General features: G+C 37.1%; 2 protein-coding genes across 15 annotated transcripts in view; both read right to left on the minus strand.

The window, feature by feature from the left end:
- Positions 1-25,069, minus strand: part of abcg2c (ATP-binding cassette, sub-family G (WHITE), member 2c) — a 154,961-nt gene that overhangs the window by 117,608 nt on the left and 12,284 nt on the right. For 4 of the 14 annotated variants that reach the window (XR_015505357.1, XR_015505354.1, XR_015505356.2 and 1 more), the window contains exons 4-16: positions 21,256-21,373; positions 19,862-20,017; positions 18,472-18,629; positions 14,005-14,156; positions 13,815-13,910; positions 10,683-10,858; positions 10,446-10,597; positions 8,456-8,540; positions 8,239-8,363; positions 7,311-7,465; positions 3,513-3,602; positions 1,873-1,925; positions 1,413-1,745 (exon numbers count right to left, since the gene is read on the minus strand). Coding sequence is in view for 8 of the 14 variants with exons in the window: in XM_087278395.1 (XP_087134521.1) it covers positions 1,598-1,745; positions 1,873-1,925; positions 3,513-3,602; positions 7,311-7,465; positions 8,239-8,363; positions 8,456-8,545; positions 10,446-10,597; positions 10,683-10,858; positions 13,815-13,910; positions 14,005-14,156; positions 18,472-18,629; positions 19,862-20,017; positions 21,256-21,373 (1,669 nt within the window). In the remaining 6 variants the exon portion in view is untranslated. 14 annotated transcript variants of the gene reach the window in all.
- meis1b (Meis homeobox 1 b) overlaps positions 1-25,069 on the minus strand; it is a 598,746-nt gene that overhangs the window by 12,033 nt on the left and 561,644 nt on the right. The window lies entirely within an intron of this gene.

A 25,069-nucleotide genomic window follows, 5' to 3' on the forward strand; every position in this document is an offset into this window, starting at 1 on the left:
AGAGTGATGGATAAATATAGATCGATGGAGATAGATGTGGATGGAGGAATAGATAGTGATATATATAGGTGGATCTAGATGGAAGGATAGAGAGAGATAAGTAGATTCATACAGACCAGGGGTCACCAATCTCGGTCCTGGAGGTCCGGTGTCCCTGCAGGGTTTAGCTCCAACTTGCCTCAACACACCTGCCTGGATGTTTCAAGTATACCTAGTAAAACCTTTGATTAGCTTGTTCGGGTGTGTTTGATTAGGGTTGGAGCTAAAATGTGCAGGACACCGGCCCTCCAGGAACAAGTTTGGTGACCCCTGATATAGACGGATATGGGTGATCTAAGGTGACTAGAAACTTCTGGGTCATGTGACTGTGATTTCGAAACACCTCGGTCACGTGACTTTTTGATACGAGACACCCGGGTCACGTGACTAAGGTTATCCGAAACACCTGGGTCATGTGCCTATGGTGATTCGAAACACCTGGGTCATGTGACTGTGATTCGAAACACCCGAGTCACGTGACTAAGGTTATCTAAAACACCCGGATCATGTGCCGATGCTGATTCGAAACACATGGGTCACATTTATGGTGATTCGGAAACACCAAGGTTGTGTGATTAAGGTGATGGGAAACACCCAAGCCCTCTGACACGTGACCTGGGTGTTTCGGATCACCATAGTCAGAGGACTTGGGTGTTTCCGAAGCCCGGGTGTTTCGAAATACCCGGGTCACGTGACTAAGGTTATCCGAAATACCCGGATCACGTGCCAATGCTGATTCGAAACACATGGGTCACCTGCCAATGGTGATTCGGAAACACCAGGGTTACATGATTAAGTTGATGGGAAACACCCAAGTCCTCTGACTATGGTGACCCGAAACACCCGGGTCACCTGCCTATGGTGATTTGGAAACACCAGGGTTATGTGATTAAGGTGATCGGAAACACCCAAGTCCTCTGACTATGTTGATCCAAAACACCCAGGTCACGTGACTGATCTGAAAAAAACCCAGGTCACATGACTGATCTGAAAAAACCCAGGTCACATGACTAAGGTGATTTGTTCAAATAAAAAAAAAACTCCTCGCAGCTCCTGGACTACTCACCGTTGGAAATGAAAGACTTCCGGTCTGTCGCTTGCCGTGTGCAGTGGAAAGGTGGCTCCATCAAGTAGGAAACATCTCTCTCAATCTGCTAATGAAGTATGTCGTTGTACCAGTGAAGCTCCAGGAACATGGTTTGGAATCACTGCACTTTCCACAACCTTGTTTTGTCTCAATCTGAATAAACATGTCATTCTTTTTTCTCCAAGGGAAATCTGATAAAACCTCTACAATAAAGCCAATAGCTCTCCGTCATTCTTAACATCCCACTGCTCTCCATACACGTTAATATTTCTCAAATAAAAGCACATTCAAGGTATAAAATCTTGGTATATTTTAAGCTCAACATATTCCGTTTACAATGTCTGTATAAAAATGAAATGTTCACAAAAGCTTCAAACAGTGGTATATACTTCATGTCACAGGTAGCTTGAGAGGTAATAGACTTATTTTGGTTTAAGAATTTCACATTTAACGCGCAACGGCTGTCCTCGCTCACTTCCAGCGATTGATGCGACACAACTGCACATACGCCAGAATCAGACACACAAACATGATGCCAGCCAGAGCCACCTGATTCTCCCAGAAGCCCCATGCGCTGCGATCTATCTCTTGATGGTCCAGATACATGTCGCCGGTCACCCTAAAGGAGAAAAGCGTAAATTAAAACCCGCTGACCTCTTGCGGCTAACGGCTCTCTTTATTTATTTATTTATTTTACATTTTAGTTTGTGCAGTAGGTGGCGCCACTGAGCTGGAGTCAGTCTTACCTGGTAAGGTTATCAGTGAAGACTTGATCTTTTAGTTCATTGATGGCAAGTGCCTGAATAAAGAGAGAGGTACAGTTTTGGTTGCTGTGAGAAAGCAAATATTGACCGATTTTAAAGGGGCTGTGTTATGCAAAAATCCCTTTTATAAGGGTTTAAACACACTTGTTTGGCAACGGTGTGTGAATACAGCTATGGAGCCAGATTAGTCTCAAAAATAATACATTTACAAACTGAAATTCATACGCAATTCACTTTTACAACATTCAATTTGTAAATTCAAAACAATTCATAAATTCGCAAATCCAGTTTGTAAATTCTAAACACAGTTTGTAAATGCGCAAATCCAATTTGTAGATATTCAAATTTAATTTGTGAATGCTCAAATCCAGTTTGTAAATTCAAAACAAAATTTGTAAATACACAAATCCAATTTGTAAATATGCAAATCTAATTTGTGAATACCCAAATCCAATTTGTAACTACACAAAAACCAAATCAAAAATTCAAAACACTATTTGTCATTGCACAAATTTAATTTGTAAATTAAATTATATAATTTGTAAATTCAAAACAAAATTCATAAATACGCACATCCAATATTTATTTTTGCAAATCCAATTCACGAATACCCAAATCCAATCTGTAAATTAAAAATACAATTTGTAAATATGCAAATCACATTTGTAAATTCCAAACACAATTGGTAAATATACAAAACACAATTTGTAAATGGGCAAATCCAATTCATAAATACACAAATTTAATTTGTAAATTCAAAACATAATTTGTAAATTCAAAACACAATTTGTGAATGTATAATACAATTAATATATTCTAAACACACTTCATAAATACGCAAATTTTATTTGTATGCAAATCGAATTCGTAAATTCAAAACAAAATTCGTAAATATGCAAATCCAATTTTTAAGTATGCAAATCAAATTCATAAATACGCAAATTCAATTCGTAAATTCAAAACACAATAAGTAAACAACACAATTAATAAATTCTAAACACAATTCGTGAATATGCAAATCTAATTCGTAAATTAAAACACAATTTGTAAATTAAAAACACAATTTCCGAATACTTATATTAAATTCGTAAATACGCAAATCCAATTTGTACATTCAAAACACAAATAATAAATAATAAATCCATATTTATGATTTTTACTTAAGAATTCATCAATTTTGTTTTGAATTTACAAACTGAATTTGTGTATTTATGAATTATTTTTTAGAATTTTAGAAGATAATTAACTGATTTATTTAAAAGATAATGAATAAAAATTAATATTTGATTTGAAGTAAATGTGAATTGTGTTGTGCATGTAGGAGTTTTACTTTTGCAAATGTTTAATTCGAGACTGATCTGGCTCCATATACGGCCATCCTATAATAGTAAAAATGTATTTTTTTTTTTTTTATAAAGCGCACTTAATAAAACAGTCTGTAGAAACACTAAGATTGATATTCTCCCTTTGTACGTGTCATCAGAGGGGGAAAGCCCCGCCCACTAGCAAAGACAGCCCTTAGTAAGAAGCAGCCGTCTGTCATTAGAGTTTTCTTGCCGTAAGCTTGTAAAAACAGCCATAACAGCTCCCAAGTTTAAGAGATTTAAAAAAAGAAATCTTACATTGTAGCCATATCGAAATATACTGGCCCACTTTAGCCATGAGAGCCCACTCAGCATTGAATTCAGGTTGACCAGGAAACCACCAAACACCTGAGGAAAACAGAACAGACAAACAATTAAAAAAAAAAGGGAGATTTACTGTAACATGTCAACATGACGTCCATCTCATGAATGGCCATTTCAAGAGTTCACATTTAGCTGATGATTGATTATAAGCAAGTCCAAACTAGAGGCGTGAAAACACCCTGCTGAGACAGAGCGGTTTCGTGACCCTTTAATAATTTTACTGAAGAATTGAGCAAATGATCCATTTCAGCTTATAAAGAGTAAATAAAAACCCAAGTGTTACTCCATGTTAAAAACAGATGGTTGAAGGCATTATACACATTAATATATGTTTGGAGGGAACAAACCAAATATCAAACATAAACTACATATATTCACTGATTTATTAGAAGAACAATTATTTCTTCAACATTAAACTTTCCACATTGCTGCTTTCAGCCTAGTCACTTCTGACATTTTAGATGTGCTGAATTGAAGCCGCTGCGCAGACCACTGACATATAATATAGAACATTGTCATTATATATAGATCAGCGGCGCAGAGCGATCAGCGAGGGACGAATTAAAAACAGAGCATTGACGCTTCTGCTTCACACAGTGAACATTATTATGCAGTCTGTTTAGATGTGTTAGATCAGGGGTGACCAACCCTGTTTCTGGAGATCTACTGTCCTGCAGATTTCAGTTGCAACCCATATCAAACACACCTGCCTCTAATTATCAAGTGCTGTTCAGGTCCTGATTAATTGGTTCAGGTGTGTTTGATCAGGGTTGGAGCTGAACTGTGGCGGAAGGTAGATCTCCAGGGCCAGTTTTTTCAAAAGTAATCTACTAGGATTTTGGATAAGGGATTGGATCAAATCTTGAAAATGGGTTTTTCAAAAGAAAAAACGGATTACTTAATCGGATTAGATCAAGTAATCTAATCTTGGTTTTGATCTGGATCAAACCTTTAGTTTGGGTTTTTCAGACCTTTTTTGTAGGATTTGGATCACTTTGATCCAAAAAACATGGATTAAACTGATCCCATCAGAAGGGTGGATTTAGTGTGGATTTCATGCCCAAAATGTAATGAAAACTTTAAAAATGTATTAAATAATACTATTTTTGGATCATGCAGTACAGGATATACTATTTATTCATAAGGTTTTAATTTTATTTGTACATCTGTCAGGCTATAGTGATTACTGGCTTTAATGTATTCAGCCTTTCAGTACAGGCCTACAGCAGAAATAGCTTGGCCTCATAAAAATAATCCCCCAAACAGCTGTCAAAATTGACCAAAAACAATACATTTTATTATGTCAATAATTTATATATATACATACATACATATATATATATATATATATATATATATATATATATATATATATATATATATATATATATATATATATATATATATATATATATATATATATTCACCACAATGGAAAATATTTTTGTTTTTAGAATATTTATTAGTAATGTATGCAATGATTACAGAATAACCAAAAAAAAAAAATGCAAAGAATGTCAATCACTGATTTTTGAAATCACCTTCAACAATTGCAAAGAGACTGAGCAGAAGCAAAGCTTCATCTGGCAGAGAAACAACTGACTCTGACCAAACTGCAGCAAACCAAGGCCAGACTTATAAAGGCTTTGCTCAGACAAGCTGCTCTCTCCACATCAGATGAGGAAGTCTGAACTTATTGTGGAGTTTTTGACATTAAGTCTTTTTTTTTATTTACTTCTATATTTAAACCTTATTGTAAATATCCTCAATGTACAGTGTTTGTGTTGTAGGTCTCAGATGAGCGGACTGCTGAAAGAGGATGGGTGGGGTTTTTATTGTTTTTATTTATTTTAATGTGTGTGTTTTCATTTCGAATAAAAATAAAGTTATATTGACCCCACACTGGCTATTCTACTTGTTGCTCTTTTCATAGGCCTGTCTATCCATCTACATTGTGATTGAGCACTGGTTATTCAGATTTAGGGATCCTGAAAAGTTCCTATCCGGATCAGATTGATCCAATCCAATGTTGCTTTGAAAAACTGGCTCAAAAAGTAAGCTGGATTACGTGATCATGGATTGCAAAAACAGGATTACTAAATCCGGATCAATTTTATCCAGATTAAACCTTTTGAAAAACCGGGCCCAGGAACATTGTTTATCACATGCGCATTCTTCAGATGTTGTCAGAATATTTCATTCATATTACTGTTGAACAAGAAATAAATAAGTTTATAATATTTAAATACCATCAAAAAGTCGATCTTTACAGTTTTATAAGTGTTATTTAAATAGCCTTTATTTAAAAGTTACATGAAAAGGCAATTATCTGTTTAAAAGCCCAAATACAGAAGCAGAATGAGCGCTGTGGAAATAGCAGCCTTTAGATGGCATTTTTCTCTGTTGTAACCATAGACTGTAAAATCTATGGACGTAGTATCCGTGACATCACCTATAGGTTTCTAAAGAGCGCAAAAGAAGCCACAAGTAGGCGCGGCCAACCGTCGCCATTTTGTTCGTGCGTCATCACACTGACGGCGGGATACCAAACAAGGGCAAAGAGGCGGAGAGTGAGCGGAATTACAGACGCATGCTGCATTTTGCTTGGACCTGCAGACACACTTTACTTTGGGAGAACGCTTAATACTTTATCACTTGTCACTCGTTTGTATTCTGACCACTTGTGCTTGGTTGTATACTATATCAATAAAGTGTTTAGTCTTTTAAAAACACTGCTGTAACACATTGAGCCACTAAACATTGTTCTTATGACGTTTTTCAACAGGAGGAAAACGCGAATTACTTCCCAACACTTCAGATACAGTCTGTGTTAGTTAATGTAAGACTATTGATGAAATCCAGCATAACACTGTATGACAACACTTCAGATGACTGTTCTAGAGCCTACAGCTAATCAATTCGTCAGATTCTGGAGTGCATTACAGCTCTAAATATAAATATAAACGATAAATGATCTTAAATAAAACAAATACATGTATAGAGATGGTATATAAGTATATAACTTTACTCACATGGGAAACGGAGGCCACGTGAATGGTTTGTGAGCACAGTTAAGTGCACTCAGCATGCCATGCCATCTAATAATTGTAGGAAACAAGTCCAAAAGGCAGTTGACTGTGTAAAGCCACATAAAACAACACAGAAATACGATAAATATGCCGAGTTCAGTGGCTAATCTGCAGGGTTCAGCTGAGGTGACGTGACGGCGACCAACGAGACCTAGCTGTCACTCAAGTGGCCACGCCCTTAATTATGCAAACTTAATATAACTTAATATAAAGGAAACGGATGAGTTATAAAAAAATTCACCCCCCTCACAGTTGTCATGAAGGGTAATATTAGCTGTATTAACCAAAATCTTTTTTTGTACCAGGCTGTAAACACCTTTTTTTCTGCTGTAAAGTTGGCCATTCTAACAGTGGACTCAATTGAAATTTGCTCTGTTTTGGAGCCAGGAGCGGCCAGGACTAGCGGAATTTCGGATGAATTGCAGTTTTAGTTACTTCCGTATTGGCTTCCTGAGGGAGAGTGTGGCCACCTGTGGCCACGCCCCTTCACTGCACAGGGTGTGGTGAATGCATGTAACCAGAATCCCTTGTGATCTCACTAGCCTGGTATTTTTTTGTATTCCCCAAACTTTGTTCGCTGTAGGCTTTGCTAAGCTAACTCTGTAAAATCTAATGTCTCCTGAAATAAAATCGGTCAACTCACCATCATAAAGACATAAGGCAGTGCAATGAGGATGTTAGCCATGGCGAAGGAGCCCACGCTGGCGCTGACCAGGAAGGCCAAACTCACGGCTGACAGACTGACCATACTCATGGTCACACAGTACAGGAAAAACGCCTCCACTTCCGGCTTCAGGCCTGGACTCAATGAAACGGAATAGTGTTACATGTAATAGTAGTAATAATACATTTCTTACAATTATATAGAGCTTTTCTAGGGAACTCAAAGCGATTTAGGGCCAGTAAAACAATTAGCACCAATGAAACCCAACTGTCAGGGCCGGGGAGGGACTCCTTTTCAGTCCTGGAGTTTCAAGCATTAGAACGGCCCAACTCAGTTCACGACTGACTATATTAAAATAAGGTCATTTAGGGGTTGCCACAGCGGAATGAACCGCCAACTATTCGAGCATATGTTTTACGCAGCAGATGCCCTTCCAGCCACAACCCAGTACTGGGAAAGACTCATGCACTCTGGCATTCACACACACACACACTACTGCCAATTTAGTTGTTCCTCTTCACCTGTACCGCATGTCTTTGGACTGTGGGGGAAACCTGGAGCACCAGGAGGGAACCCACATGAACACGGGAAGAACATGCAAACTCCACACAGAAACATCAACTGGCCCAGCTTGGACTCAAACCAGCGATCTTTTGCTGTGAGGCGATTGTGCTAACCTCTGAGCCACCGTGCTGCCCCCTCTTTGCTATTTTATCTGGAAAACTCCTTTAATTTGCATGACATCATTGTAACTGTGGTCTGTATTCTGCTGTCACAATCATGAACTCCGTCATTATAGTTATTGCGATTATTGTGAACGGGCCTTTAAAATTGAATGCAATGGATTTTAAGACTGTCCCGGAGATACATGCAGCCCAAAATGGTGTCTTTCAGCACCACAACTCACCCATCATGAAGTACGGGATAGCAGAAAAGATGAACACAGGGAGGATGCGGTTTGGAATGAGGTCAGCAAACACTTTGGACAGGAAGTAGGCAGAGGTGCGGTAGAAACCACTGGAGTTCTCATGGCTGAAGGTGAGAGGAACAGGTGAGGATGTTGGAATAAGAGGTGGGAAAAGCTAAAACTTAACTAAACTTCATTTTTAGCATGTTTAACTCACATAAAGAGCTCTCTCTCGCTGACAAACAGCTCCACCGCTGACAGATTCCCAAACACCATGTTGATGACCAGGAAAAAGAAAGCTCCTGTTCTGAAGAGAAATGCAGTCTTATAAGTTTCAGTATGAAAGCTTCAATTGAATCACAGGTGTAGTTTTGTCTGTAAATTATTCATTTATTTAGTATTAAAATATCATAATTTTCTGTACCAATTAGTTTTGGTCCAATTAGAGTATCAAATATAAATCAGGTTTTTTGTTTGTTTGTACAACTCAACAATCATCATTTAATTATTTTACCACACAGCTCTGATCATAAAATGAAGCATTTTGAAATGACCTTACTTGTAAAATACTGTTGGAAATGACAACTGATATGTATATGTATATATATATAAAAATTATTATTATTATTATTATATAATTATAATATAAATTATAATTATATATATGTATATATTATTATTATTATATAATTATTATAATAATAATAATAATTATTATATTTAAATATTTCCCAAATTATGTTAAACAGAGCAAGGGAATTTTCACAGTCTGCCTGATAATATTTTTTTCTTCTGGAGAAAGTCTTATTTGTTTTATTTTGGCTAGAATAAAGGCAGTTTTTTTATTTTTTAAAAATCCATTTTAAGGTAAAAATTATTAGCCCCTTTAAGCTATTTTCTTTTTTCAATAGTCTACAGAACAAACCATCATCATACAATAACTTGCCTAATTACCCTTTCCTGTCAAGTTAACCTTATTAACCTAATTAGGCCTTTAAATGTCACTTTAGGCTGTTTAGAAGTCTTAAAAAATATCCAGTCAAATATTATTTACTGTCATCATGACAAAGATAAAATAAATCCGTTATTAGAAATGAGTTATTAAAACTAGTATGTTTAGAAATGTGAAAAAAATCTTCTCTCCGTTCAACAGAAATAAACGGGGCTAATAATTCAGGGGGCTAAAAATTCTGACTTCAACTGTATATATCTATACTATACATAAATGATATTGGAAAAATCTGACATTGCAATATTTTGTATTTCTGCGATATATATTGCAATATAAATACAATTTCACCAAATTAATTGAATGTTTCTGTTTGGAAAGAATTCATAAATTTTTCGATTGATTTTGTAGGGGAACAAATTGTGCATGAAATGTAATGAACAAATTACAAGCATAGCTAAATGCGAGCAAATATAAATAAAATAAACCGAGATTTATGGTTTTCAGGGTATAGTGAAATCATATTCAGGTGCAGAAATTGACAACAAATCAAACATAAAATAACACTGCAAAGACTTTACTCTTTAAATAGTAATACAATTATTTTCTATTAAAGCTATAAATGGCGTGTGTGAATGATTTAAAACTCTTACAGTGCTTAAAAACTTGTGCAAATGACAAACTCTGTATGTAGTAACTCCACAAATTCTGTATAATTTGAACTGTGACTGTATAATTCCAATAATATATATATATGTGTGTGTGTGTGTGTGTGTGTGTGTGTGTGTGTGTGTGTATACATATATACGTATATATACACACACACACACACACACACACACACACACACACACACACACACACACACACACACACACACACACAAACACAAACACATATATATATATATATATATATATATATATATAAAATATAAGATATATATATATATATATAAAATATTGACCTTAAAATGTTTTTTTTTTTTTAATTAATAACTGACTTTATTCCAGCCGAAATAAAACAAATAAGACTTTCTTCAGAATAAAAAATATTATCAGACATACTGTGAAAATCCCTTGCTTTGTTAAACATAATTTGGGAAATATTAGAAAACTTAAAATAATTCACAGGAGGGCGAATCATTTACACTCCAACTGTATTTACAATGCATACATATAAATACACTCTCAAATTAAAACGAATGTGGACCCAGCGTGGACTATATGTGAACTCTGATTGGGTAGTAACTGCTCACCTGTTCTGCAGAGCCTCAGGTAAAGTGTGCGGGATCTGGTAGTAGATCAATCCCACTAAAATACCGAAGAAAATGTTGAGGAACAGTTGGGCATACGACGTCTGAGGATTCCTTAAGATGTTTCTGATGGTGCGGCCACTCACCAGCAGGAGCTGCAACATGGACATACGCTCATTATAAATGCGCAGAGCTCATCTGCTGATTGGTTAGATAACCTAAACCGTGATTTCTACATACCTGGTAATAGAAAGGTGTGGCGTAACCAATCTTGTCACCTTTAGTGACCTCAGGGTCGAGCCCGTCTGAAATCTCAGTGAGTCTATCTTTTAATTTGGTGAAATACGGGGACTTTCTGTACATGACGGCCAGGGGATTCTCATTGTCCACCATCTCCTCACTGCTGCTGCACTTCTCTACAAACACACCCAACACAGATGGATTGCTGATCACAGAGTGGTCCACAAACAAGAAATACCCATGTAAAGTATAATTATTAAACATTTCCCTCATAAAAATAAAAAAAATCTCCTACCACAGCTATGCTGATGACACTCAGATCTACTTGGCCTTACTGCCTAATGACTACAGCCGCACTGACACCCTCTGCCAATGCACTGATGAAAGGAACAGTTGGATGTGCCAAAACTTTCTTCAGTTAAACAAAGAGAAGACTGAAGCATTTGGGAACAGAGATGAGATTCTCAATGTGATTGTGGCACTAGGGATCAAACAACAAGAACTAAAGTCAAGAATCTTGGTGTGATTGGAGTCAGATCTGAGTTTCAGTAGTCATGTCAAAGCAGTCAGTAAATCAGCATCCTATCATCTCAAAAAATCGCAGAAATTAGATGCTTTGTTTTCAGTGAAGACTTGTTCATGCTTTTATGACCAGCAGGACGGATTACTGTAAAGGACTCCTCACTGGCCTTCCTAAAAAGACAGAATGCTGCTGCCATTCTGACCAGATCCAGGAAATCAGAGCACATCACACCGGTCCTCAGGTCTTTACACTGCCTTCCAGTTACATTTAGTATAGACTTTAAAGTATTACTACTCGTCTATAAATCACTAAATGGTCTAGGACCTTAATACATTAAATATATACTCACTGAATACAAATCTAACAGATCACTCAGATCATTAGGATCAAGTAAATTAGAAATTCCAATCAATCAAAGCATGGTGATGAATCGGCCTTCAGCTACTGCGCCCCTACTGCTCAAGCAGCTTCCTTGCCTAGTTCTGCATGCTAACTGTATGCATAGAAATAACAGTGTAGAGTTAGTGCCATGTTAAAAAATGGGTAACACTTTATCTGATGGTCCACTTGAGTATTAGTAGTAGTGCTGGATATCGAGTTCGATACTTTTTAGGCACCGACTGAATCAGGGCCGGAGTGGGACTCCTTTTCAGCCCTGGAGTTTCAAGCATTAGACCAGCCCACCTCAGTTCACTACTGACCATATTAAAATAAGGTCATTTCCAATTCAGTTTCTAATGACACTATCACGTCTTTTTCAAGAAAACAGCTGCTTTAAAACTTCAAATGTTCAACAACCTTACAGTTTTATAGGTCTCAACAATAAAAATGAAAAAAAAAAAATTACTCTGGTGAGGATCGAACACGGATCGACAATGTCGTAACGCAACGTGCTGACCACTGGATCAAAATGGCGCTGCTATGCTAGCGAGGCCGTAATGACAGTTACATCATCATTACCCTGCAGGCTGCATTTTGCTCACGGGGCTGCGAGACAATAAAAAAGAAGAGTGGAGCTGCGGCAAATTAATGAATAAAAAAAATGAGGCAATGGTCAAATAAATAAATAAATAAATGAAAAAAAAGTGCGACTGCTGAGAGTGCAAGCAGCTAGAAACACCGACCCTCGCCGCCAGAAAACAGACCGGCCCATCGGGAACTCTCCTGGGGCCTCATGTATCAACGCTGCGTACGCACAAAAACTTTGTGTACGCCAGGTTTCACGCTCAGAATCGCTTACGTTTGGATTTACTACCGATGAACTGAACGTGGGAATGTGCGCAGCTTTATGGCTGGCGTACGCACATTTTTTGTGCGTGTCTGTTTTATTTCCATTGGAGACTCCTAGAGGCAGTTGTGTTAAATTCTTCTCTACAAAGTGTCTGAGCCTTGCAATGGCAGCTGTATGAGACGGGTTCATCTAGCAGGTATATAAGGTTTCCATACCATGCAGTTGACCAGCCAAACATTAAAGCGCAATTTGCAGCGGTCGCCTGTTTTCCCAATGTAATCTGAGCTATCTACTGCACGCTCATTGCTGTAAAGACACTATCTGAAGATGAATTTGCATACGTGAATCAGAAACATTTCCTTTTAATAAATGTGCAAATAAAATATGATGCACAAACTTATTAATGATTCCTACTTGTCTTTCTCGTGATAAATAGTTGGCAAAATCTGATACGTAGCGTGGGGAAAAAAGAAGAAAGAGTTCATCAGACGCTGGATTCGAACCGAGTTCATGCTCGAACGCGTCAAAACATGTTGACATGCGTTTTACAAGCGCGCCACTGAGACTGTTGAGGATACTGCAACATTTTACGTGTATAAATCACACTATTTCTTTTTTAATTCACTCAGTGCGATGTTCAGACCCAACTGTGTTAACCGCATCAGCTAAACTCTCCCACTCTATTTTTTTCTTTTGTTGTTAATTCCGGAGAACAAACTTGCAAATAACACCGCTTTTCTCCGGTCTACCTCCGAAAGCAGCACCTCTAATTTGCATATTCATACGGGGGAGGAGCCAGGGAGGGGTTTTGCGCTCGTGCATGTTGCGCTCAGTTTCATGTTCATTCAGATGTACAAAAGAATATGCGTGAGATTCGGCGTACGCAGTGTTTCATACATCTGAATTTTTTTCTGCGTACGCACATTTACAGCTTTGTGCGTACGCAATGTTTTAGTATGATTTCCACGCAAGTCTTCGTACATGAGGCCCCTGGTCCTCCCAATTGGCCAATCCGGGCCTGGACTGAATTGTCTAGATACTATAGAGTATCAAAAAATAATTTTCGGTCGGTACCAAATTTGGATACCCAAGGGTATAATCTTGTCAATGTCAGTGAGGTAGAAAACCTGAGGCATCCTTAACGTGCAAGGATTAAATGCTGGTGATTGGCTTGTGATTGGCTGTTTTGAAAATCAATAGTTTACGGCGGTTACGGCCACTCGCCCAGAGCTTGTCAAATGTGAGGCTGTAATGCGTACACTACACTTTAAAGCATAGCATACATTTAACGCAAACAATGTTTAAGCGATCAAAAGTATGGCTACATTATGCAAAGATTGACGGCAACAGCGTGCGATGCAATATCTAAATAAAGCACCTGATATATTGTTTGAGGATTTGTGAGGACGGATTGTTCCATTGGTGACATCCAGAAAGAAGTCTGCCGGGTTGTTGAACGGCTCACACTTGTAACCTGTGAGAAATAAACAGAAGATTATGAATCACAGCACACTTATCATGATACAATTAGAGAATTTGCATTTACATAGTAGGATTAATATCAATACCCAAGTCTTCGAAGTAAATAATGGCTTTGTCGGCGGCCCCCGCGTAGATGATTTCTCCTTTATTCATGAGTGTGAGGTGGTCAAACTGTCTGAAGATGGAGTAGCGCGGCTGGTGAATGGAGAAGATGACAGTCTTGCCCTTTTTGGAGATACTGAAGATGCAAAACAACAAGTCAATTAATTTCCGACTTGATCTGCATGAACAAATCTTACAAAAACACATTGAACATGACGAGCTTTAGATATGACGTGGAATGAGGTTTCTTCTGACAAGTTAAAGCATAAAACTTTTCAGGTGTTTTTTTATGAATTTGCAACAATTTAAAAAAAAATCTTTTATCACATTGTCATTATGGGGGATTGTGTGTAGAAATTTGAGGAAATAAATTAATTTAACCCATTTTGGAAAAAGAATAATAAATTTGGAATAATAAAATTGGAAAAAATGAAGCGCTATCAATATTTTCAGGATGCACTGTATATATACATTCTGGAGTCAGTTTTCGTTTTCATGTTTTTTTTAATAAGAAAATGATTCTGTTCATCATGGTGGCATTTATTAAATGTAAAAAAAAAGTTAAATACAGTTAAAGTCAGAATTATTAGCCCCCTTTTGATTTTTCTTTTTTAAATATTTCCTGAATGATGTTTAACAGAGCAAAGAAATTTTCACAGTAGGTGTGATAATATTTTTTTTTCTGGAGAAAGTCTTATTTGTTTTATTTTGGCAAGAATAAAAGCGGTTTTTATTTTTAAAAAAATCAATTTTAAGGTCAAAATGATTAGCCCCTTTAAGCTATTTCTTTTTTCAAAAGTCTACAGAAAAAAACATCGTTATTGACCTTATTCTCCGCCGACGAGTGGGCGCTGCCATTTGAATCTTTTTGGCTCGAGACTTCCGGTCTCATTCACTTCCATTCATTTTTAGACATTAAAAACTTATATTATTCTACTTGGTCTGTATAGTCATGCAAACATTTGTTTGCAGAGCAAGTAGTTTGACCGTTTTCTGCCGTTTATTATTCCTGGTCATTTCTCCCATAGACGACTGAATCGGAAGTTCTAAGACAATCCCGAAAACAGGCGAACTTCCGCATTTTAGAATAAGGTCAATACAATAACTTGCCTAATTACCCTTTCCTGCCTAGTTCACCTAATTAACCTAATTAAGCCTTTAAATGTCACTTTAAGCTGTATAGAAGTGTCTTGAAAAATATCTAGTCAAATATTATGTACTGTCATCATGGCAAAAATAAAAGAAATTAGTTATTAGAAATGAGTCATTAAAACTATTATGATTAGAAATGTGTTGAAAAAAAAAACTTCTCTCCGTTAAACAATAATTGGGGAAAAAAATAAACAAGGGGCCAACAATTCTGGGGGGCTAATAATTCTGACTTCAACTGCATACAAAAAAATTTGCTGCTGTCTTATTGCTTGTACTTTCCATGAAATTAATACTTTAGTCTTTATTGGTTTTATTACTATTAACATTAATAACAGTACTACTACTTATAATAATAATAACAATAATAATTATTATTAAAGTGATTTCTGAAGGATCATGTGACTCTGAAGACTGGAGTAATGAAGCTGAAAATTCATCATTTAAATCCCTCGAATAAATTATTATAATATATAAAACACATATTTAACCAGGTTTGCGAAGAAACCTTTCCAAATGATGAACGGTTTCTTTGCAAACCTTTCATGACTTGGAAGGTCCAAGTCAAAGAGTTCATTGTGGTCGATCCTATTATCATTATCATGACTCAATTAAGGAAACTTAGTAGCAACCACTTTTATCAACCTGAAGCATGCAATAAATCTGACATATGCAACCAGTGAACACATTAAAAATCCATATCTGTGATCTTCATGATGAAGATTAGTTTTAAAATAGTCAGCAGTTTAATGTTTAATAGTTCAAATCACACACGCGTGGCCTAATTTAGTAACTTAAGCGCCTAGTTGGCAACACTGACCTCAATGACAAACAAGAAATTGATAAGAAGATGGCACCTGGACTCACAGCAACTAGTTTCTGAGCAATTAATCACTATGCTAATCATAAATACAATAATATATGATGTCACAGGAAGTCGTTCATGCAGTGGGGGGCAAAATCATGATCCTGGACGTCTATGTCTACAGTACTGTGCAAAAGACATATGCAACAAGTGATTTCACCAACAAAAAACGGTTTCAAGTCGGTTATTTACTGTATATCTTTTGCTTTTTGCAAAGCGTAAATGAAATTAGCTTGAATTCAGCTTAAAGCTTAAATTTGCGCAAGTTTTATAGAGGGCAGAAGTTGTATCAAAAGCAAAGTGTAGTCAAGCTAAATGTTGATTTAAACTAATAAATAAAGTTCATTGGTATAATAAATTATATTTATGGCATTATTTTTGACAGCATCCCTATTTACAGAATTGTTACTGCCTAAAACGTTATCTAGACAGTCTCAGAAATGTATGTAAGTGGCCTGCTATACTGATATAAATATCTCACTGATTTACATGAGGCTGTTGGAATTGCATCTTTTTTTGCAATATAAATATTAGGAAATGTAGTTTAACTTAATACATGTAATAAAAAAGCCTGATGCATCCAAGATTTTGTCTAAATATCGAACTAGAAGCTATAGTTCATTGATGAAATTTGATGTTGGCTTGGTGAAGAACCAAATGGGGGTAGAGAGTTGGTGAAGATTTTTCCAAGTTTCTTTTTGAATGGGACTTTCTTTACTGTTGTCAATAGGAATGTTTGGTATGCTCTGGGGGTACAGCTTACACCCCAGTTTAATATGTAATTTTAAACAGCTTGACATCCTCTTCAATTGTGTAAGATCACGTGTTTCTATGACTATCTTGTTCAGAGTTATGATGGGTCAAAGTTTGGTCTCATGTTACGTCAATGGGATTTTTCCAGGGTCTTTTTTGGAAAACCAAACCTTGGACCAGTTGGAAAAGATATAGCAACAAACAGCAATGCAGAACACAGCTTTTTAAAGTGCTAGGAGGAGAAACGTTCTAAAATAATAATAAAAAAATGTTTAATTAGCATTTTAAGAGCTCACACTTAGATATTGCTTGCCGCTATTAGCTGGTTTGGCAGGCTGTCCCAGGAGAGAACCCCAAGCTCAGAGATAATTGAGCCTAGGGCTCCTGCCTGGTCAATAAGCATATAAGGGGATCTGAGATAAGGTAGCTCTCGAGGGCTCCCCCTAGTAAAAGGAGGAGATGGGGTTGAAGGGGGATTCTTCCAAAATGAAAATAAGGCAAACAAAGCAACTTTCTCAAACCAACATAATTAACTTTTTAACATTTCAAATTCAATTTTATAAAGATAGTTAACCCAACAATGAAAGTTCTGCCATTGTTTACTCATCCTCCACTTGTTCCAAACTGGTTTTGAATTTCTTTCTTCTGTAAAACACAGAGAAAGGTATACTGAAGAAAGTTGACAATTTTGTTGCTGCAATTGATGTCAGTAGCTATGCTTCCATCCACCTATTTTTATGCGCATTTTGGATATGCGTATAAAAAAATTGGTTGATGGAAAGTCAAGATGCGACCAATTTTGAACATTCGCATAAAAAAATGTATGCACATAACTGAGTAGGATAAACTTTTTATTCGCTAAGAAAAGATGCGCATAAACTATGATTGAAACACATTAACTGAACAAATTCCAGTATGCAAATTAAAAAAAAGCCTTAGTGATTTTGTTATGAGAGATTATGTGATGATATAAATGTGCGTGAATGGACAAACCAGCAGGCTGAGCACATTGTAAAACATCTGAAATGTTGTTTTGGTCATTCTAAAACACCATAACCATTTTAGTATTAGTATTATTATATTATTAAATACCTCCGATATTAATAATATTATTAATATAATATTAATAATAACAATATAATTAATAATATAATAAATATTATTAATTACTAAAATAGTCAAGAGTTTTTGTGTGCCGCATCTCACGCCTTCAAACGTCACCACGCATTCATTGCGTGTCGGCATTGTGTTCTGAGGTAGTAATTTATTAAATGAAGAAAAGATTCACGCAGCTTCTCCTATCACAGCAAATTCCGTTTTTACTGTTAATATTTGGTGCCAGATAATCATGAAGTGACGATTTTGTTCTCTTTGACTCAACGCTGCTTTAATTGCACATCTTTTATGGGATATTTGAGTTTTGCGCATTAATTTTCGTTCACATTTTTGGATAGAAACATAGCTACTGGCTACATTCTTCAGAATATCTTCTATTGCATTCAACAGAAGACAGAAATTCATAAACGTTTAGAACCACTTGTGTGCGAGTAAATTCGATTTGGGTGAACCATCCCTTCATTATGTGAGGCTTCACAAGGTTATGCTGGAAGAAAGTGTTTTTAAAAGGCATACTTTATTATTGCTTGCAGCGGGAGGCAGGTATATTTGATATGAGATTTTGTACTTCTGCAGGAGCTCCATGATGGAGTTGGCAGTGTTGGCATCCAGGCCTGTGGTGGGCTCATCCAGGAACAGGAGCGACGGGGAAGTGATGAGCTCCATGCCAATGCTGCACCTTTTCTTCTCCCCACCAGAAACACCTCGTAAAAACATTGTACCGATCTGAGAGACAACAAGCCCAAACAAAGCAATATCACTTTAAATGGACATTTTCATTCCACCACTCACAATATAGGGATGTTTAGTTTGATTTCACCAAGCAGGACATGTTCCTGCATCAACATCTTAGTATGTACAGGAATCAGAGAATGAAATTCAATACCTTTAAGACACTTTCCATACATTTTAAGACTTCATCGCCACTTTAGGTTTCAACCGGTAACATTGGCAACGTTGGAATTATTAATGCCCTCTGATTTTGGGAATAATTTACAGTTGGGGTTAGGAATTAGATACACATTACTTTTTTAAAGAGCCCCTATTATGGGTTTTTCAAAATGACCTTCCATGCAGTGTGTAATGCTGCGTTCACAGCAGATGCGTAACGCGCGTCAAGCGCGAGTGATCTACATGTTAAGTCAATGCAAACGCGTGAATAGACATCCTGCGGCGCGAATTGTGCGAATCGCGATACGTACAAATGGCGCAGCGCGAATTGAGCGTTTTGCGCGAATCACTTGAGTTCGAAAATCTGAACTTCAGCGGACATTCTCGCCGCGTTAACCAATCATGAGCTTGCTCTTGTGGGGGCGTGATTGTGACGTATCGCCTGTTGTGGGTGTCCCAGTGAAAATCCTCCAGCCGACACCGACAAGGAGTTCATCTAACTGGGCTTGGCTCAGTCAGATGCACCGCTGAAAGTCTCCGTCAGCCAGGTTCAGTTTCTGGAGGAGTTTATGAGCTCACAGAGCTGGATGCACCTCTGAAAGAATGTAGTGGACTCAGACACGACCCTAAACGTATCGAAGCTGTTTTTCAGTCTTCATAAAGCACATAAACACTGTTATTTTCTTCATAAAATCCATGTTAGCCATTTAGCTACGAAGCTAGAGGCAACGGGCAGACAGAAGCCCTGCCCATCACGCAAATCGGCGTCTGTTCTGAAGTGAATTTGACGTGCGAATGAAGCGAATTTGACGCGCGAATGAAGCGAGTACACTCAAATGTTTACACGGCTATTTACGCGCGAATATCGCGATTTATCTGCGCCTGGTGTGAACACAGCATAACAGCTCGAAGTGAAGTGAAATATCCAGCTAAGGCTTAAATCTGATGTGCACAGTATATAAATCTATCGATTCATTTATAAAAGATTTGACTCATAGTAAGGTTATGTTCGTACAAACATAACAAATCATGTTTACCTTCCTGTACACAAGGTTGAAGTCTATTACCTTAGTGTCTGCACAATCTTTGAGGCCGAGCTCCTGGATGACGGAGTTGACCCTCATCTCTTTGTCAGATGAGGAATATTCCTTCAGTGACAAGCGAAGATTGGCAGAGAACGCTAGGTTTTCCCTCACGGTCAGAGTACCCATCAGAATGTCATTCTGAAAGACAATGAAAATGTAATGTTTTCACTAGAATTACTTTCAATGACTCAGCATTTATTTTATTTTACTCTATATCAAGCCGTACTGTGTAAAATAAGACAATACATGAAATATTGTTCAGATCTTGGCACATGCTAATGTTAGTCTGACAGCACTGTGGAAATATAAATTTTTATCATCTAATTTCAAATTAACAATAATCTACGTATAACTAAAAAGTTATATTCTCTGGTTTTTAATTATATAATTTCATTAACATCCCAGCTAGGAGGGACATTTCTGATTACAGGCTAAGCCAAAGTAATGCAAATTGTCAGTTTCACAGCATGGGGTGTCTATTGTTTTCTCTTTTCAATCAAATGGTCAGGAGGTTTCTGTCTCCAGAACATGATGAGATCAATGCCTGAAAGAGCAGTTTACCCTGCCGACCACAACGCTTAATTTACATACTTTGTTTAGCTATGCCCCCTCCTCCTAACAGGACAATAGAGACAGGACTTTTTGCAGACTAATTCAGACTTGTGTGAGACTTGTGTGAGAGACTTGTGAAAGAACTTGCAGACTGCAGACCTCTAGTAGGCTCATGCAGACACATTAGACATCTTTAAAGACGCTGTATGACTGCAGATTAACCAACACGTCTCAATAAAGGAATTCTGCTTGTTTCGAGTCTCCTGGACTGGGTTCTCTCTTCTCTTTTCATCTCATTTATTTTTTTTTACAACAGCACTGAAAGCCAATGTCCCACCCTTCAAAGCAGCATCCAAAGTTAAGCCTCTTAAATGCATCACTGTATAAATTCACCAGAGAGAAACTTTACAGTACAGCTAGTAGTAATAGCAATAGCAAACTTAATAACGAAAGTAGGTTGTTGACGTTGTCTGAACCGTTTATTCAGCTTAAAGTGACATTTAAAGGCTTAACTAGGTTAATAAGGTTAGGTTAATTAGGCAAGTCATTGTATAACAGTCATTTGTTCTGTAGACAATTAAAAAATGCTTAAGGGGCTAATAATATTGACCTTAAAATAGTTTTTAAAAAATGTAAAAGCTGCTTTTATTCTAGCTGAAATAAAACAAATAAGACTTTCTCCAGAAGAAAAAATATTATAGGAAATACTGTGAAAAATTCCTTGCTCTGTTAAACATCATTTGGGATCATCATCATTTTGTAGAGCTACACAAATTGATTTAAAATACACAGAAGACGCCACTGAAAGTATTGTGTGTCCTAACCTGAACCACATAAGCAGAGCACAGCCTCAGGTCAGAGGTCACGATGGTGTTGTCAACTAGAACTTGACCTGATTTTAAGCCCTTAGGATCTTTCCGTCCCGCAATGACATCCAGGAGCCTGAAAACAGACAGGCGTAAATAAATAACTGTGAGAAAACTTATGCTTTTACTTCGATTTGGTATTTTGTAGGGATGCTCATTTCGGTCAATTTTGCTAACCGATAACCGCCGCTTGTTAATCGGTTATTAACAGTTAACTGTGCAGATTACTAATACATTATTGTTAATTTGTTTTAAAACACATTTTGACATCTATTTTGTGTCTGTCTGACACATTAAATATTGCATTTTAAAATACTGATTTATTTTAACATGCTAGCATAATAATAACAGAACATAACAACAGAGCATCTTCACGCATCTGCGTTTCAGCATAGAAAAACAGAATAAAATAAATTAAATGAATTAAATAAATAGGCCTACCCTAAATTATTTTCACTTAAATAATTTATTTAAATTACAAAACAAAATCACTGACTGAATCTGTTTTAAGAACCGGTATAGGCTGTTAGCCGCGAGTTAACAAATATGTCTGATCACAGCAAACGTGATTTTCCATTCCAAAAACGTCCTTTTGACAAGGAAAAAAAGGCGCGGTCCTCTTTTTTTATGTCATGATGGAATCAGCTGGGTATTGATTTTGCAAGAGTGTTGCTGTCTATGTTATTACAATAGTAATATTTAATAATATTGTGATATTCAAGATTTGTAAATTGATACAGCTCTGGATAACTTGAAACAGCGAGCTCTAGTACAAACTGCTACTCTGGGATGAGCCGCGTGCAAAACAATTGAGGCTTTTAGTAAACCATTCAAAAGATGCCCCTCTTAACGCAAAAAGCGCATTCAATCGGCTCCTTATGCAGCCAAACTAAAAATAAACTAAAAAAATTATTCTAATCGTTTAACTGACACCATTAATCGGTTACAAACGCGCCCTTTCGGTTAACAGTTAATCGATTATTTTGAGCATCCCTAGTATTTTGTCTAAAGCATTGAGATATTTTAACATCCACATCCATTACAACAGACACTCAACACTGCAAAACATGCCTTTCTTGCTCGGAGTTTTTGTCTTGCTTCTAGTCTCAATATCTAAAAATTCTGAAATCAAGATGCATTTTCTGGAAAAGCAAAAAATATAGCCTTGATTTCTGAAATACATTGGCATAATGCATACTGTATGCACATACCGTATAGGCAAGACAAGTTTATTTATATTTATATGCAGTATTTCATAGTATTTCAATACTTTTAAAATCATATGGTGATTATTCAAAGTTACTAATATTTCAATCCTACAGGGTAGGCCATTTATATGCACACAAGATGTGCAGCACCTGAAAATACGGATACTGGAAGCCTGTGCTGGCATTTCTCCTGTGATGTAGCTATCAGTGTGTGAAGAGTGGGAGAAGAGGGTTGCATTGACAATCCATCACAGTGGGCAGTACATTAAACACATTTTATAAGTGGTCAGAAACTTGTAAATAACTCATGAAAGAATAAAGTTACGTTAAAACCAAGCACACCATTGATTTTCTTGTGAAATTCCCAATAAGTTTGATGTGTCACATGACCCTCCTAATATTGAAAAAAACAAAAGTTGGATTCAAGATGGCCGACCTCAAAATGGCCACCATGGTCACCAGCCATCTTGAAAAGTTTGCCCCCTCACATACACGAATATGCCACAAACAGGACGTTAATATCAACGACCATTCCCATTTTATTAAGGTGTATCCATATAAATGGCCCACCCTATATTTAAATCATATGGTGATTATACAAGTTACTAATATTTTAAGTAAATTGGTCTGCTTGATTCTATAGTAATAATAACGATATGATTGGATAGTTTTGTTTTGATTTAGTAGATAGTAGGTCTATGGAGACCACACAACAAATATTCTAAACTGACTAAGTAGGGTTCTGCCCCTTAGTGACCAAGACTGACATGCTTCTGTTTAAGTGATTGTATGTTCGGCCAGTGGGACAACGTAGTGGCGCAGTAGGTAGTGCACAGCAAGAAGGTCGCTGGGTCGCGGGTTCGAGCCTCAGCTCAGTTGGCGTTTCTATGTGGAGTTTGCATGTTCTCCCTGTGTTCGCGTGGGTTTCCTCCGGTTTTCCCCACATTTAAAAGACATGCTGTACAGTTGAATTGGGTAGGCTCAATCGTCTGTAGTGTATGAGTGTGTGTGTGTGTGTGTGTGTGTGGATGGATGTTTCCCAGAGATGGGTTGCGGCTGGAAGGGCATCCGCTGCATAAAAACTTGCTGGATAAGTTGGCGGTTCATTCCGCTGTGGCGACCCCTGATTAATAAAGGGACTAAGCCGAAAAGAAAATGAATGAATGAAGTAAAAATATTAAAATAAAATGTATAATATATAACACAATTATTATTAGCATATTTTAGTGCTATGTAGGTCTACTGTATTCGTGTATTATCTATCTGAAAGTGCTAGCATAGACGATAGCTGCATCTCAAATGGCACACTATCCATTATGCACTCATGCACTATGTACTTATGCATTTACACACTCAACAGCATTGTACATGTATGTAGTGTCGTCCCAAATGGAGCACTAATGTTTTTTTATTAAGCTGAATTTAAAACTTTTTTTGATGACGTTTGACGGTCGCCAAATCAGTGAAATAAATGACCAAACTATCAAATAATACCTGGCATGAGTAGAACCGCATTCACCACCGGGAGGCGCTATAATCACTCTCGTAGGAGAATTTTGCTTTCACCATCCAAAATAAAGTTATCCAACATGTGCGCCCGATAGCTCCGCGCCTTCCTTTATGTGAGCAAAGCTGCAGTCGTTGAGTGCGTGAAGTGTCCATCATTCCACACTTCATTTTCCCGGCTGAATGAGTGCATCATCCTGGTAATTAAAGTGCACTTATAATTGTTAGAGTTTTCAGTGTGAACACACTACTTACACTATTTATACTACAAAATGGCGTAGAATAGTGCATAAGTATGCGATTTGGGATGCAGCTAATAACAGTAACACAATAACAATTGTTAATAAGTTCTGTAATAATTACAAATAAGATCTTTTAAAATCAAAATAGGCGTAGGTAGGTCATAATCTAGTATACTTCATATAATTATGCATTAAATCATAGCGCAATATTTAATAGTCGAAAAATAGAGTAAGTTACAATTTCTAAGCAGTTGAATTCAGGGTAAGGCAATCTTTCAAACAGCAGGTGGCACTGTGAAGGTCTGGAAGTGCAGGTCTGAGCGTGCAGGCGGGTCTCTGGGCCTGCAGCCGCACGCACTCTTCGCTCAAACAAACCCAGCTCTTGTCCAGCCGAAATCATGTTGTTTGCACCCAAATCGATGACGTCACATTCGCCACGTGCACTCAATCGAACTAGCGGACGTGTCGATTATAAACCAGGCTTCACTGGCAGGACCTTACACTGTCATCTAGCCAAGTTTCACTTAAAAGCATAAAATCAAGGCAATCTGTGTTGATAAAATCACTGGCTCGAAGTGACTTATTGTTAAGCGATCGGATGTTTAAAAGTGCTAGCTTAACAGTTTTAGCTGTTTTCCCTACAGTAATCTCAGATCTACATTTAATAGACACCAGATTTGAATGATTTGCTCTATGGCTTTGAAGAAGCCTTTGATTTTCTGTCACGTAATAAAACATATCTGTGTGGAGGAGGCTACAGGCACACTGGGTTCCCGCTTGTTCTGTAAACATTTGATAAAGATACTGTTATCTAAG

The sequence above is a fragment of the Danio rerio genome, chromosome 13, assembly GCF_052040795.2.
Source record: "Danio rerio strain M-AB ecotype USA chromosome 13, GRCz13ab, whole genome shotgun sequence".
NCBI classification, from domain to species: Eukaryota; Metazoa; Chordata; class Actinopteri; order Cypriniformes; family Danionidae; genus Danio; species Danio rerio.